Raw genomic sequence first — 15,650 nt, forward strand, 5'->3', positions numbered from 1 at the left:
TTTGTTGTTTCCCTCTCAAACGTGATTGGATTGTGCAGGCGCCTCTGATTGGGACAGCCTATCAGCAATCACCTTCAGCTTTCCGCCAAAGTCAACTCCATGGTCAGATTTAGATAAGAGACGAAACCATGGACGAAACAATGGATGAAGACGCAGCAGGTCCATCCCGGGAATGTGCCAACCCATGGCCCCACCTCGCCAGACTATTTCAATTTTCTGAACAAGTTAATGATAGTTTTCGCTTCAAGTGTTTGCTGTGTTTACCAATATAAGCACTGTGGCAGTAGTAATGCAATATTTAGAAAATGTACTCTTGATACTCAAGTACTTTTAAAAACAAGTACTTCAGTACTTTTACTTAAGTAGACATCTGACTGTAGTACTTTTACTTGTACTTGAGTAAAATTTAGCAAGGGGTATCTGTACTTTTACTCAAGTAATGAAGCTGTGTACTCTGTCCGCCTCTGCTTAACTCACACATACAAGCTTGCGGTTATCAGAAATGAAAGCTGCTGCTCTCTGTGTGTCTTTCCGTCATCTCCAAAAGCGTTCATGTTTAAATTGCGTGAGCTTATTTCATCCATTAGATCGAAAGAGCCCATACATTTACCCACCCATAGACCCTCCCCTTGCAGAGGTCTGGCGGGTGGTGGTCTATGTTGCTGTGTTGACCTGTTCTGTTGCTTTTTCATCCTTTTCTTTCAGGCACATTGTCTAATTTTTGCAACTGTTGTAACACCTTTTATAAGTCCGCAAAAAATTTGATAAAACAACACACAGCTTACTTAGTCTCCATTGTATGAATAAAATATACAATACTCCTTATTAAAGCTACAGAAGTTATTCAGTCAAGAGCTGTGAGTGACTTTCTCTTTTGTTGTTTGATTAACATTTATCTCACAGACGGAAGCGGGTTCATTAGGGCTGCTGTCACTTTAAGAGCAGCACAGATCCAATATAAACGACAACACCGTTTTGATATATTTTGATGCCACGAATACATCGGAAAAATAACAAAGGAGAAGTTCTGCTGGATAAGTGCACAATCCCAAGTTGTCTTAAATAGGGCTCGCAAAATTTCAAAATTGCTGGTAGCCCTTCGGGCAGGCACTCTTCAGATTTTGGTAGCCCGAAAAGAATTTTACTAGCCCAAATAAAAAGAAAATTTTTAATGTAGAAAATTGGTTAGGAGTCAAAACATGAATCAAAAACTTTTTCAAAACACAAATATCAACAATTGGATATAAAATAATCAAATTAGAATAATCAATGCAAATGCATCTGGTTCTAACTGAACTGAAATGTGTGTGACCAGTATGGAACATGAATCAGTGTGTGTCTGTGGCTCAGCCCCCAATGAGGGTATGATAAAAAATAAAATAAAAAAAAGGTAACACTTTAGTTTAGGGTCTAATGCTCACTATTAACTAGTTTCATTAACATGCAGATGGCAGGGTTTTATCATCACTGAGGTCCTGAATGTGTGATAGGCTAGTTAGGGGGGTTCGGGCGCTCCCCCGAGAAAATTTTGATCTCTCTGATCTACATATGTGCATTTTAAGATGTTTTGAAGGCCAAATTTTTTTTGATACCAATAGCTTTAAAACCATGTCACGCAGCTGATTATTTTTCTCTCCTCATCAGCATCACACTCTTTTTCTCTTTGTTTTTCTCTTGCTCTGTCTCTTCCCCTCCTAAAGCTGAGCTTTGACTGATAAAGGCTTTTCATTTTTGTCTGTCAGTGAAGAAAGTAAACATAGGGTCAACTGATAGGTTGATTTATGAATCATTTTCGTTAATTTACTGAAAGCTACTAGGAAAGCTAGGTAGCCTAACTAAGTTTATTAAATGCATTCACAGTATGTATGTACACATTCATTATTGATCTCATTCCTAATACAGGGCCATTGGGCTTTATAATCAAAGAGGTCCTACATTTACGGTTGTTGGGGGGTTAAACATTTTGATTTATCTGATATGTGCATTTCAAGACATTTGAAGGCCAAAAAAAGGATAAGAAATAGCTTTAATAAGAAATAGGATAAGGATAAGAAATAGCTTCTTTTTCCTCTCAGTCTCCTCATCTTGCCCTGTCTCTTCCCCTCCTAAAGCTGAACTTTTTTAATTTACTGAAGGCTCCAAATTGTATTATATTAATTCTCAACATGTACACATTCATTATTAATCTTGTGCCTAACTTGATGAAAACGGCTTTGTTAATGTTTCTTGTCACGTAGGTTACATGAGTCACGTTCCATAGGCCTATTTTCAGTTCAAAATGGCGGAATTAGACAAAAGTATATTCGTTTGCCTGATTATTTTTGTCATTCGTTTCACATTTATGATCTAAAAAAACTGTCAAATGTGAAATGTTTAGTTTAGCTACTTACATCTTATCTCGCACTCGACCGTTAACTGAAGCGTCAGTCGCTCTGCTCAAATTCGCGCTCAGCAGCTTCTGTGTATATAAATCCCGCCTACTTTGATTTGATTGGTCACCTCAAATATTCTGACATTGACGAGCAGTGACAGACCAATGAGGCTCAGATGAACACATACACACACACACCCTGTCCTCTGTTTATGCCGAAATGAACGCACTGCCTGTGAATGTCCTGACTGTGACACACAGAAAGACTTGCGCTAATAGGGGTGCAACGGTACAGATAGCCCACGGTACGGTCCGTACCTCGGTTTTTGGGCCACGGTCTCGGTTTGGTTTCGGTACATGTTTTGTGCAGAAAGAGACTGCTATTTCATCCCAAAAATATGTTTTATTTTTCTTATGAGCATAAACAGAATGTCACAGTAGGAAGAACATAAATGTATGGAATAAATTAACACTCTAGTCTGTACTGAACAACACTAAATAATACAACCTCTTCAACTATCACTTATATGAAATACAAAATGTAAACAAACACACCTCAAAATATTCAAGTGGATCCCAATTCCAAACCTTGATAACTGGTATATGAAGTCATAGATATCATATAAAGGCTAGATGTCTTAAGGCGGAGTCACTTCCGGCATCACCGGCGGCCATCTTAGGACAGGACTCTGTGAATTAAGGTGAGTGAGCAGCACGCACACAAATCCTCTTATCTCGCTGAAATCTGGACGGATTTACAAACGGTTTGGTTTCTTACAAACGTTATTAACGTGGCTATAATTCTGAATGCTTAAACATTTTGAACATAATTATTCATATGTATGCAGTATAATAGCTACATCTCTGACGTTTATAACAAACCAAACCGTTTGAAAATCGGTATAAAATTGAGCAAGTTATGGTTATTTAAAAGTACATGCACCATGTTATGAGTGAACGAGCATCCTGTCTTAAGATGGCCGCCGTGTGCGGATGTCGAGCTCCATTGGCCAGCAGCGCGGACGAGACATCTAGCCTTTATATGATATCTATGTATGAAGTGATCAATGTGAAAGAAAGGAAGTGCACTTTTACCTTTAACAAACATAAATTAGCTTGTGCTTTGAATAAAAAAAAGCAGAGCAAAATAATATAAAAAAATACTGCATTCAGGATACAAAGTGCAATGTTATTTACTCATCCACTATTGAGAGATTCTTGTGCAAAAAGATGAGTCTATCAACACTGTCTGGTGCAAGGCGAGACCGGTTGGCACTAACGATGCACTAACGATGTCCCCAGCAGTGGAGAAAATTCTCAACTTTTCAGAATGCCACAAGCGCACCGTAGGTCACGTGACAAGAACCAACCAGAGCGCAGCTGATGGTTGCTTTAGCAACGACAGACGCCTCCGGAGCGCAACCGCCCTAGCGCTTTGGAAAAAGGAGAATGCGGCGCGCCTAGCGTTTTCTACGCGTTTTTAGGCGCGATATGTGAACGGCGCCTAAAGCAAAAACTAAAAGGATCAGCACGAACTCAATGGCATCCCTATGCGCTAATATCGTGCGTGCGCACAAAACAGCATGCCAGAATACAGTTCTCTTTCGAGCTTGAACGAACAATAACACACACAATTATGCCAAAATGTCTTCATAACATAAGAGTAGTCTTATGATGAACGTGAAGAGTTGTGACTCGTGAGAGAATGAGGCGCGTGTGAGATCCGCGTCTCTGTCAACAGCGGCTGGTCTTAAAGGGACAATACACAGTAGCCACTAATTATATCTGTCGCTAAAGTTAATCAAATAACAAAGGGAACAGAGAAAAACACTCACTGCTCTTGACTAAAGAACATTTTTTCTTTAGGCAGATTATCACTAATCTGTGTGTGCATTTATTTTCCTTGAGAACCAAGCAAGTTGACTCATGAAACCATTTGTTTATTATATCGCATCGCAATCGCAATATTGACCTCTATTATCGCAATATGACATTTTCCCCAAATCGTGCAGCCCTACCATAGATGGAAAAAAATGTGGAAAAGATCAAAAGTGTGGCTACATTTCACCAAGCTCGATGCCAACACCGTGCAATGCAATATTTGCAACAAGATAATTGCTGCCAAGACCGGCAACACAACAAATCTGATGAAGCACTTGACAGTACACGGAATAACCTTACGAGCAGAAAATAGGTATCGGTATCTAAACTTTTTTAACGATATCCAGCCCTACAAGCCACATCCCTTTGACTGTAATGTACACCTGAACTCCTGAGTACAGAGTCAAATGACATTATAATCTAACCCTGCAATTACACTGAGAGCTCTGGGATGTACATGAGAGACCTGTTGCTAGACAGCCAGGAGAGACAAGACCCAGGCACATAAAGTAAACCAAAGTTAGTTCAATACAACACAAATGCCCAGTAACACCGACACCGTATAGTGACAGAAACTGATTCTGTTGAAAGGACACCCACCTACCAAAACACGACATTAGGGCTGCACGATAATGGTTAAAATGATAATCACGATTATTTTGCTCAAAATTATAATCTCGATAATTAATCACGATTATTCTCATTTGAGAAACTACAGAGAAAGAGAAGAGACAGTTAACGGTTTTGCACGAGTATTTGCACAGATTTGGTTTACACGAATTTACCCAGCAAAGTCAGTAAACATAATAACATGCCAAATTGGCCAGTGATTTGACAGCAATGTTAATTTCAAACCATCAGCATCAGACTTCATTTAACCAACTACAACTTCCTCAGACAGCAAGTCAATACAAATGGCATGATTTAACGTTAGATGAGCGCCTTGTGATGCTGATGCGTCTTCACATTAGATCTTCTAAGCGACACATTTCGGTTGAAAATGAGACAAAGCACAGATCCGGATCGCTCAGCAAATTCGTACTGCAAAGAAAAATAGTCTACTTGTTGATACACTGAAAACGGGCAGTGGCTGTCGTTTTCAACTGATTCACATCATGAAAACTGGTAAAAACTTAAACTTCAAAAAATAGAACAGCGAAACTCATTTAGAAACAGATTTAGTCACACAAACGGCACAAGTGGCTTGTGAAGAAACAGACTGGCTGTGTAACAATTTCATGCAAACTGAATATCGCTGTGGAGATCAGTGCTTTTTCCGCAGTGTAGAGCGCGCGCGCTGGGTTGCCAGATTGCACCGATTAAGTAAAAAACGGAGCATAAAATGTAAGAGAAAAGCTCTGTTTGGGTAATTTGGGAGATTTAAGCTGTTCAGATCTGGCAAACACAAACATCAGTGCTAGTGGGGACTTGTTTACAATGCAAGATAATGCAAATGTTGCTAATAAAAAAAGTGTTTTCAGGATAAAAAACGAGCGGGCAAATATAGCGACGATTTTTTTAAATGAATCGAGAGAGGCAGATATCGTTATCGCGATTAAAATACGATTAATCGTGCAGCCCTACACGACATTAAATGTAATTGGTTTTTATTTTTAGATAAATAAAGTGGACAATACAAGCCAATCAAGTTATTAATGTACAGCAAATATGGTAGTGGTGAGTTTAAATTTGCAAAATATGTTAAATGAATGGACAACAATTTATTTCAAATGACAAAGAATGACTTGAAAACCTACATTTTATGAATTTAACTGATAATGTGTGGGGTTTTTTGTGTGTGTGTGTGTGTGTGTTTGATGGAAACACCACATGATGTTTGAAAAAAAAAAAAAAAAAACTTGACGTTTTAGACGATTTTTAAACGTTTTCCTTTTTACAAATGTCCCTGTTTTCATGAACACTCTTATAAGTCATTGACCCACACATGTGTGTCCTGACACTATGACACCAATCTATCTCCATAAACTGCTAGACATTAATACTTCTCCGGTTGCTAATATTTCTTTCCTGAAAAAGTGTTGACACCGAACGTGTTAAACTGTTGGTATACATTTTTCTTGGTTGCAGGTGTCAGATACTAAAACATTGCTATGGTCATCACCCATTTCAATTACTAGAATGAACCCTGCAACACGCACAATGTTAATTTAGGAGATTCTTTCCCGTATTTCAATATGCTTGTCAATCACAAACATTTTTACAAACTGTATGCAGATTTTAAATAAACTATCTTAAGGTGCAGTGACGTCAATCAAGGGCACAACAGTTCATAGATTGCAGGGTGTGAACGTAAAACTTTCCGACTCTCGGCTACAACACCCAATTGAAAAGGAGGTCAAAGGTTTAATTATTAATAATAAATGGTGGCTCATTTGAGTGACAGTTTCAGACATACTACATTACTTATTTCTTGAGTTTGAGAGTAAATCAATAACAATGCTGCGTCATGTGCTCTGAAAATGAAACAATTAAGGGCCGAAGCGTCGACGCATCACCTGAGACTAAGCGAGAGCAAAAGATGGCAGGGTTTCCACTCAGTAACTACAAAGGTTGAGAGATCATTACTGCGGTCAGTGCTCCCGCTCCTCTGATGAGTGACAAGCGGTGGGCAGCAGCACAATCACCACCCGTTTGTTCTTCTTATCTGAGTCATGAGTTTATATCATGACTTGGCAAGCAGCACGAATTATTCAACTGCTTCCCAGGCCAATAAACACCAAGCTGTCAGCTCTTATTTCGTCTCTCTTGCATAATGAAGTGATGTTCGCTCACACAGAAGTGGAGATGACCCAATTGGACAGGGTGTTTTCTTCTCGATTTGGCATACGTGTGGACAGATTCAGATGGAGTTTTAGACGGACACTTGAAGACAAAACTCGTAGAGATAGCTACCGCCTAATGGGATGACACTATCATCCAATAAACAACCACTCGATTGTTTGAATAGTAGGGCCCTATGATTTCCGCGATGTGGAAAACGTGGACGGAATTCTTGGAATCCAGTCATAAAAACGGAATTCACTGTATAACACGGAATTTCACGGAATTTGTTAAATTGTTGATGAATAAATAAAAAGCAGGTCAGTACACTTAGTCAAATCGCGATATAGACTAGTGTCTGTGAATATTAAACTGCAAAAATACTATTTAAATATGAATGGTGCATGTTCTGTGTGAATTAATGGTTTCATTTCCCGCACACACACACAGAAGCACGCGTGAAATATATATTACTGTTGTACAGACTGAATTTAGCTACGTCTCAATGAAATAATAATGCTAACACTAATAATAAATTATTGTTAAAACTTTATTTAAAGGTCCCGTTGCATGCGATTCCATGTTTCAAACTTTAGTTAGTGTGTAATGTTGCTGTTAGAGCATAAATAATATCTGTAAAATTATAAAGCTCAAAGTTCAATGCCAAGCGAGATATTTTATTTAACAGAAGTTGACTACAAAAAACGGCTCGATTGGACTACACCCCTCTACATCCTGCATTAGTGACATCACCAGAACCGTTTCTTGACTAACCTCCGCCCACAGGAATGCTCCCTCAACTCTACTGGCTACTTGCGCACTTCTTATAACTTAGCCTACTGTGTTTACTCAGCTCTTACGGTGATTTTCTGAAGTAAAACTGACGCTTCATCTTTTGTGTGATGTACAATAAACTTTATTAAACTCATCAGTACATGTTTGATCATCATTCAGACAGCAGACTTGTAGGCTATTAATAAATAATGGATACATAGCCTACAAGCAGATGACAAATACGTTATAATAACCGTAATTAAACTACTAAACCATACCTGTTTCATCTCTATACAGCAATCTGACTCTGTAGGCATTATTGTCCGACTCGAAATGAACGCCGTTACTGAGAGTTTCTGATATTATCATCATTCCGTGAGATGAATTTTTCCTGACAGACTGAGCACGAGCTCATGAAGCTCCGCCCCCTGTGTCGTCCAGCAGCACCTCATTTGCATTTAAAGGGGACACACTGAAACGGCTCGTTTTTCTGAGCCCCAAAAAATGTCAATTTAAACATGCTGTAAAAAATGATCTGTTGGGTATTTTGAGCTCAAACTTCACATACACACTCTGGGGACATCAGAGACTTATTTTACATCTTGTGAAAAGGGGCATAGAACGGGACCTTTAAGGAATAATCAAAACATTTCGTCCATGTGTTATTTTTAACAGTAAAGCTCTGTTGTGCATCACTTTTGACAAAGTCATTCATATGATTAAAAGATCAATTAAATTAATGTTTTATGCCTTCATTTGATTGCCAGAAAATTTTAAATAAACATCACATACATTTTTTGGGGGATTATTAAAATTGTATTAAACCATTAAAATTGAATCCAGAAAACTTAAAACAGAAAACAAAGAATTTGGTTATTAAAAAAACTGAATTTGAGAAAAAGAAAAAAATATATATATTTCATAGGGCCCTAAACATGTCATTGTTATTAAACATTTAATAAACTGTTGTGAAATTGTATAAGTTTCATGATTTCAATTAATTAGGCATGCTTTTTGATTACTAACATTTAAATTAACCGTAAAAAAAAGAAGAAAAAAAAGAAGGAATTTTGGAAAAAATAAAACAGATTTTCATTGCCCTAGAATAGTCTGGTCAAACTGGTTTCATTTTAACTCAACCAGCATTTACTTTAGCTTTGAAAACCCCATGAAAGCTAAACTGGAGCTCTGTGGCTTCTGTTAGCTTTGAGGTCATTCACATCAAGTTTTAGGTAACATGCGCATCTACAACTCAAAGTCTTTCTCTTCCAGGAAAATGGGGAAAAAAAATACTATCTTGGAAGGAGAGGTGCATATATACATACACACACATTTATATAAATATGAAATGCTCTCTAGACTGAGAATGTCTCTCTCTCTCTGGTGCACGTGTCATCTCACATGACCCAGATCAATCATGTGTTAGGTGATGGGGCGGCAAGTAGACGGAGCATCACCGCAGTCCGGGACGCATCAGAGCCAACCCAGGCTCACTGAATGTGCCAGCTGCAAAACAATGGCTCCGAGATCGCCTGAACGAGGTCGTCTCGGCCCAAATGAAAGCGAACTCTGGAGCGGTTCGGTTCGGTTGTGTGATATAAAAAGCAGCAGTGTCTGATCGTAGGTGAAAACCATAGAGAGCCTCTTTATCTTAAAATGTTGTGCATTGCAAGAATGCTGCCTCGACGAAGCCTCGTTTCCGCTCTTTCCTGCATTATAAATGATATATCATTTTAAATATAATTAAACATACAAAATAAGTTAAAGCCAATCGGAGCGAATTTGCCAATCCATCTCTATGGATGATGCAGAGGAAACTCTGTCCAATATAATATCATAATATAAGAGGACAGCTTCACTCACATGTGACTTGCATGAACACATTTTGCTCCACTTTAAAATGTTGCCTTGTGAAAGCGAACCGAACCAAGAAGAAAATGCAACATTTGAACAAATTAGGCAAGAGTCGCTGTTTCTGAACAAAGCAAACGATCTACAGGTCTGAAAACGCCCTTAAAACGCGTTCAGGTTTATCCGAAACAGATGAACATGAATCTGGTAACATTTTATTACGATGGTTGTTGTTCGTAAGTGAAATGTCCAGTGAGTGGGGCTAAAATGCTCTATCACATCTGAAAATGCACCACCTAAACTACGCCTAACCAACCAATAGTGTTAACAAAAGCAAACGTGAGTTAAAAAACGCATTTTTCCAATTAGCCTATATCTTGATCAGGACTAATGAGCGTTTAAACTACACATGCGATGTGATCTTAAATTGTGCCTTATGTATGACGATGATCTGGGATTAACGATGATCTGTGTGTTAGGAAAGGAACAGGTCTACACTCACCGGCTGACTGTCAGTGCGCTAAAAATAAAGTGCTGTGTGGGTGAACGTCAGCATGCTAAAAGGACGAGTACAATACAACATTTGCAAGAGTATAAGGATTACAACTCCAAATACAATCAAATACACAACTTTTGTAATAAATTCACTACCTTCAACAATAAACCTTAAATGCATAATCCATTTCTTAGCTTACACCAATTTAGCCTATTTATTTGTCGACTATCTATTAATTACACTTTTGAAAAGTTGTTGCCTCCATAAACTCTCCATATATTGATAAGAAACACATCTGACTGTCATCTCACTTAATCCTAAACCAGCCTGATCACAAATTTTCCTTAAAGTGATGGTTCGGAGTAATTTCAACCTAGGGTCCTTTGCACCATGACCTCGAGCCAAACACCTTTTTCACAGCCTTTTTCCCCTCGGTCGAACATTATTAAAGTTAGAGCTTATTTCGAGATATCAGCCGGATGGCTCAATGCAGGCGCTAATGGATCCAAGGATGTATCCCGTAAATTACCCCACTAATAATGCCCAGAATGGCACCAAACTTCTACAGTAGTACAAATAGGTTCTGTACTCATAAAACGAGGCATCGGAAAGTTTGTAAGTACATCAGGAGTTTATTTAAATAACACTTGCCTGATGGCTAATGCTACCGCTAACCCGGACGTCGACGTCACTTCAGTGATTTGGGAAAAGCCCGTAAAAGTCAACGGGTATTTTTGGTATATCCCAATTTTTTTTTTATTTTTTCCGAAGTGTTGACAACTTAAGCCGAGTTCAGACTGCACGATTTTCAAAGTAGTCGGGTCACTGTTCTTTTCACACTGCGTGACTATCTGGGGTAACATTCAGTTGCTGGTGTGTTCACACTGCACGATGCATCGGCGACAGGAGGTTTCACACTGCATGACTTTCAGGAGGAAGAATCGCCGACAACTTCTGTCTGGTCCGCAAACTACGTTTCGCAACCAAACACACGCGAGAAGTGATAAGGAAATAGCGCAAAATCCCACGTGCGTAAGACCGCAGTTCTCGCGCGAGACTGAAATTGATATTAAAAATGATAGCCTGCAAGAAGCTTGCGATCCAAATTGTCTGTGCACTGATTTGCAGCGGAAAGGAGAAAAAGAAAAACATTATGCATGAGGAAATGGCTGGGAAGACAAGGGGAGCAAGGACTGTGTGTTCTGCAAAGAGAGTTGGGGGTAAATAAATAATTTTGCAATGTGCTGCTGTTGCTGCTGGTCAAGCAAATGTTTGTGCTTTGTTTCTGTTTGATATAATTGTAAATATATCTATTAAAATAATGATATTGTGGCCTATAACTCCTCCCCGAACTCCCCGCTGCTCTGTATCTCGCTCTCTCATTGGCTGTCGGTCCTCGCCGATGTAGTTTTCAGTCAGAACACTTTTCACACAGCAGGATTTTGAATCGCCGACAGGTCCAGATATTTAGCATGGCAAATATCTCACATGCGTCGGCGACTCTCTCAGATCGCGTCTTTGCTCATTCATACTGCGTGATTGTCACTCGCGTGAAAGAGCACCGATTTGCCTGTGATTTCGGGCATTTGTCGGCGATTTCTCAAAACCTGTCGGCGAGCCAAAATCGGGGCTAAAATCGTGCAGTCTGAACTCGGCATTAAGTGTTAACTAATAATTGTTGCAAACTGGCACTACCAACAAAATATTAGTGCATTCCTGGAACTGGGTGTCGTTACACTACATCCTCATGCATCGCTTTCTGCCAAGACTTTTATGGGCTTTTCCCAAATCACGGAAGTGACCTCGACGTCCTGATATCTCTAAATAAGCTCTAACTTTAATAATGTTCAACCAAGGAAAAAAAAGCTTCTGGGGGGGGGGGGGGGGGGGGGGGGTGTTTGGCTCGAGGTCATGGTGCAAAGGACCCTAGGTTGATTCTACTCCGAACCATCCCATTAAGACAGACTCGTCAACTTTTCGTTCCAACCCACCGAGCCTTTACGTTTTGTAAATGTGTAGATTTGCATGCAAGGTTAAGTCTGTCCATTTGAGTCACTCAACTGTGTGTAAAGGATTAGCGCAGTCGCACAGGTGTTTTCATTTCCTAAAATGACTGGTTTAGGCGCTGCTGCTGAGATTGCTCACAGTGTTATTGAATAACAATGACAGTATGACACTGCAACTGCCCAACTGAAAATAAACAATGATGATTAAGTCACATTTTGTGTGTAAGGTATAATCTTTTTTTTGGCAACACCTCTGAAAGTGTGAGAACAGGGCGTTTCAAGAAAGGCTTGGGCTTCTTGACTCTAAAGTCTGTTGCTGAGGATTTTGAAACACAGTCAAACACACTACAAATATAGCAATCCTTCCAGATTTAGCTCATCTGCATACTAAAAAACACAAATGTGAAGATGAAGCCACTGTGAGAAATGAAAGAGACTCACGCTCGACACGGACGACCAAAGGAAAAAGGCTAATAAGACAAAGCTAAACGCATAAGGAACATTTATCAGTGCATCGATCTGACAATGAAAACTCAATGCACTAATTACAAAATTGAATTATCAATTATCCATCTTAGTTTGAACGTGAGAGAAAGCACAATCATTTGTAACTTTAAATGTGTAACTTTGTCAGCCAGTTCCAGTTATTTTAGCTATACAAAACCAGTCCATCATGGTGCTTGACAATGCAAACTAGTATTTATCATCATATTATTAATTATCATAAACACACTGATTTGTAGTGCAAATAGTTTTACTGTTTACTTCTAGCCGATTACCTATAGCGACTAATGAATGGGGAAGAATGGTGGATAACACAATAATAATCCAGACATATTTGTGTCTGAAGCTCATTTCTAAAAAGGAAATATTTATGAATCATACAAAAAATTTTTTATAAAACTGAATCAATACCAAGTTCAAATTTCAGATTTCTTGATGCACTGCATCATTCAAAAGAATCATAATCGAATACAATCCCCGTCAGAGTAAACACTTACACCCCAAGACTGCTGGTCAAGCCTGAACCATCAATACAAATATAAATCACAAAACCAAAGCAGTGAAGAGACTCCATCTGGGACACATTTATTAGTCAGCGCAGACTTCATCATCATCATAGTTTCCTAATTAACTGCATCAGTCGTTTACTGAGAGACAAACGGCCTTGAAAGCGGTCTTAAAAATAAAACCCATCACATGACGATGGTTCACTCAAACATGATTATAAAGTGCTTGTAATTCCCAAGTCATCTTTCTAAAAGACCTTCTAACCAAGTAAATCATTCACCACAGATAAGAGTGGCATGCATGCATGGGTTTATACTTTGCCTTACTGTAACTCACACAACCTGTAATAAGGAAGTAGGCCGATCAATAATTTTTCCAAATGAGTCTACTGTGTTAAGTGTGTTTTAAATTATGGCTGGCACTTCTGGTTTGTGAAGCAAAGGGACAGAAATAGTCAAAGGGACAGAAACAAATCATTTTAAATAATAAGGTTGCACTACAAATAATCCCTATCCATCAGTTTGAGCGAATGAGTTGTCATGATGTGATTGTGTCACATTAAAATACCAAACATTACATTATGTTTGAATAAATCTGTCATGAAATCAAGTTAATACAGTTTATTGTCATTTAAATGTTTATATTTTACCCCCAAAAAAGTGGATTAGAGACAATTGTGTTATTAAAAAGTTGATATAAAAACTACTTTATGTACAATTTAAATGTTTGTTCAACTACTTTAGCTATTTGAGTGTTGTTTATCAAATAAGTTTGATTAATTAATTGATATTTTTTGGTTTTCGCCCAAGTGCAAGCCCAGAATTTTCATTTCAGTGCATCAACGCATCCTTAATATATCAGGATGATTCAGAAGGCCAACACAAAGGTTTACAATCTACCTGTTACACAATACTGACTGCTGACTCATTAAAGTGCTCATACGTCTAAAAGCAGGAGTCAATGAATCACTTCCAGTTCCAAAACAATGGATTAGCGTTGGATAACCAGTTTATCTGCTGGTAGTTTTGATCACGGTCAAGGTGGTTTGTTTAGGGCAGGTCAGCTGTCAACTCACCTACTGACACCATAACAAAAGACTAACATGGTGTTAACATGGTTTGGGACATGTCCCATGATAGTACTGTGTTAGCATAGATTTATTAAGTACCATGTCACAATATAAGTAGAACAAATGAGAAAGTAATCTAACGTAATAGAAGCTAAATACTCCCCACAGCCTATTTTATGCATCTTTATAACATCACTAGTTTTTGCAAAGGGCCTTTAGACATTAAACTACATAGCTGCCATTAAAATTTTAGGATGGGAGTCCCTCGTATGAGACTGATCATTTTTTGGGGGGGTCCGTAGCATCTAAAATATTGGGAGTACCATGTAAATAAGGTCTATACACCCAACACAACGTTCATAAATGACAACATGAGTGAAACATGATCAAACACACATTATAACGTGCTCGACATCTTACCTGCGTGTGTTTTTGAGACTGGTGCAGCTTGTGTGAGTGTGGCAAATCCCAGTAAACACACACCTGCACGAAGAGCCTCCATCCTCACCACTGCAGCTAATCCACTAGCTCAACTACCAATAAACAGCTATCACATCTAAATAAATAACACGAAGGACGCCTGAACTGGCTCATCTACGTCTATGTACATCTATATCGTCATATCCGCCGTGTCAAAGACTCATGTTGTGCGATATTAGTCATATGTCGTGTTATGAGCGTTAGCTAACACGACAGTGCTGTGATGTTCATCGAGCTAAGCTAATGCTAACCGCTACCGGCGTCTTAATTACGATTATTTCTCATCGTTTGAAACCGCTCGTTCGTTTACTACCTCTCTAGGACGATTAAATGCGACGATGTGTCTTTTTCCTGCATTGTAAGACTCCCGGGTTCGTGGAAAAATCAAAAGCGCAGTAAACACAGTGGTCCAGCATCACTTTTCCGCACGAGCGCCATGTCTCGTGACGTCACGCGCCGCCCGCGTCACGCACGCACGCCGCACGCGAGGGCGTTGGTGACAGAAACTGACAGTATGTCATTGTCACTGAGATGAGAAGGAAAAGTGTTGACTGTGATGAGCAACGCAAAACCTGTTTTAGGAGGAAACCGTGAAAGTGTCATAACATGCTGTAGGCTACTGAACAATTTCAGAAGGATTACTGATTTGTTTTAGCACATAAGCCTCTTATTTATCCATATCTAGGAGAATAATAATTATTTGATGTATTATAAATCCCATTGTAGCCTACTTTCCTAAACACTTTTTTCCCTCAATGCATTTCAAAATGGTCGAGGTCATAACGCAGTGACAAAAAGCTGATTTTGAAGTAATTTGATCAAATGTGAATGAAGCAGATGAATGTAAGAGTCACTGGCATTATTATATATTTTAGGACTTTTTGTTTAAGGTGATTGAATCAATAGCTTTTCAGCAACAGCTGTTCAATG

At 38.8% G+C, this 15,650-nt stretch overlaps 1 protein-coding gene across 2 annotated transcripts in view; it reads right to left on the minus strand.

Moving 5' to 3' along the window:
* lmtk2 (lemur tyrosine kinase 2) overlaps positions 1–15,178 on the minus strand; it is a 43,091-nt gene extending 27,913 nt beyond the window's left edge. The window contains exon 1 of one of the 2 annotated variants that reach the window (XM_084402581.1): positions 14,661–15,178. In XM_084402581.1, coding sequence (XP_084258707.1) covers positions 14,661–14,742 — 82 coding nt within the window. In that variant the 5' untranslated portion in view covers positions 14,743–15,178. The remainder of the gene's footprint in view (positions 1–14,660) is intronic. The other variant, XM_084402580.1, reaches the window with a different exon arrangement.
* Between the last annotated feature and the right edge of the window lie 472 nt (positions 15,179–15,650).

This window comes from Rutilus rutilus (genome assembly GCF_951802725.1).
Source record: "Rutilus rutilus genome assembly, chromosome: 1".
NCBI classification, from domain to species: Eukaryota; Metazoa; Chordata; class Actinopteri; order Cypriniformes; family Leuciscidae; genus Rutilus; species Rutilus rutilus.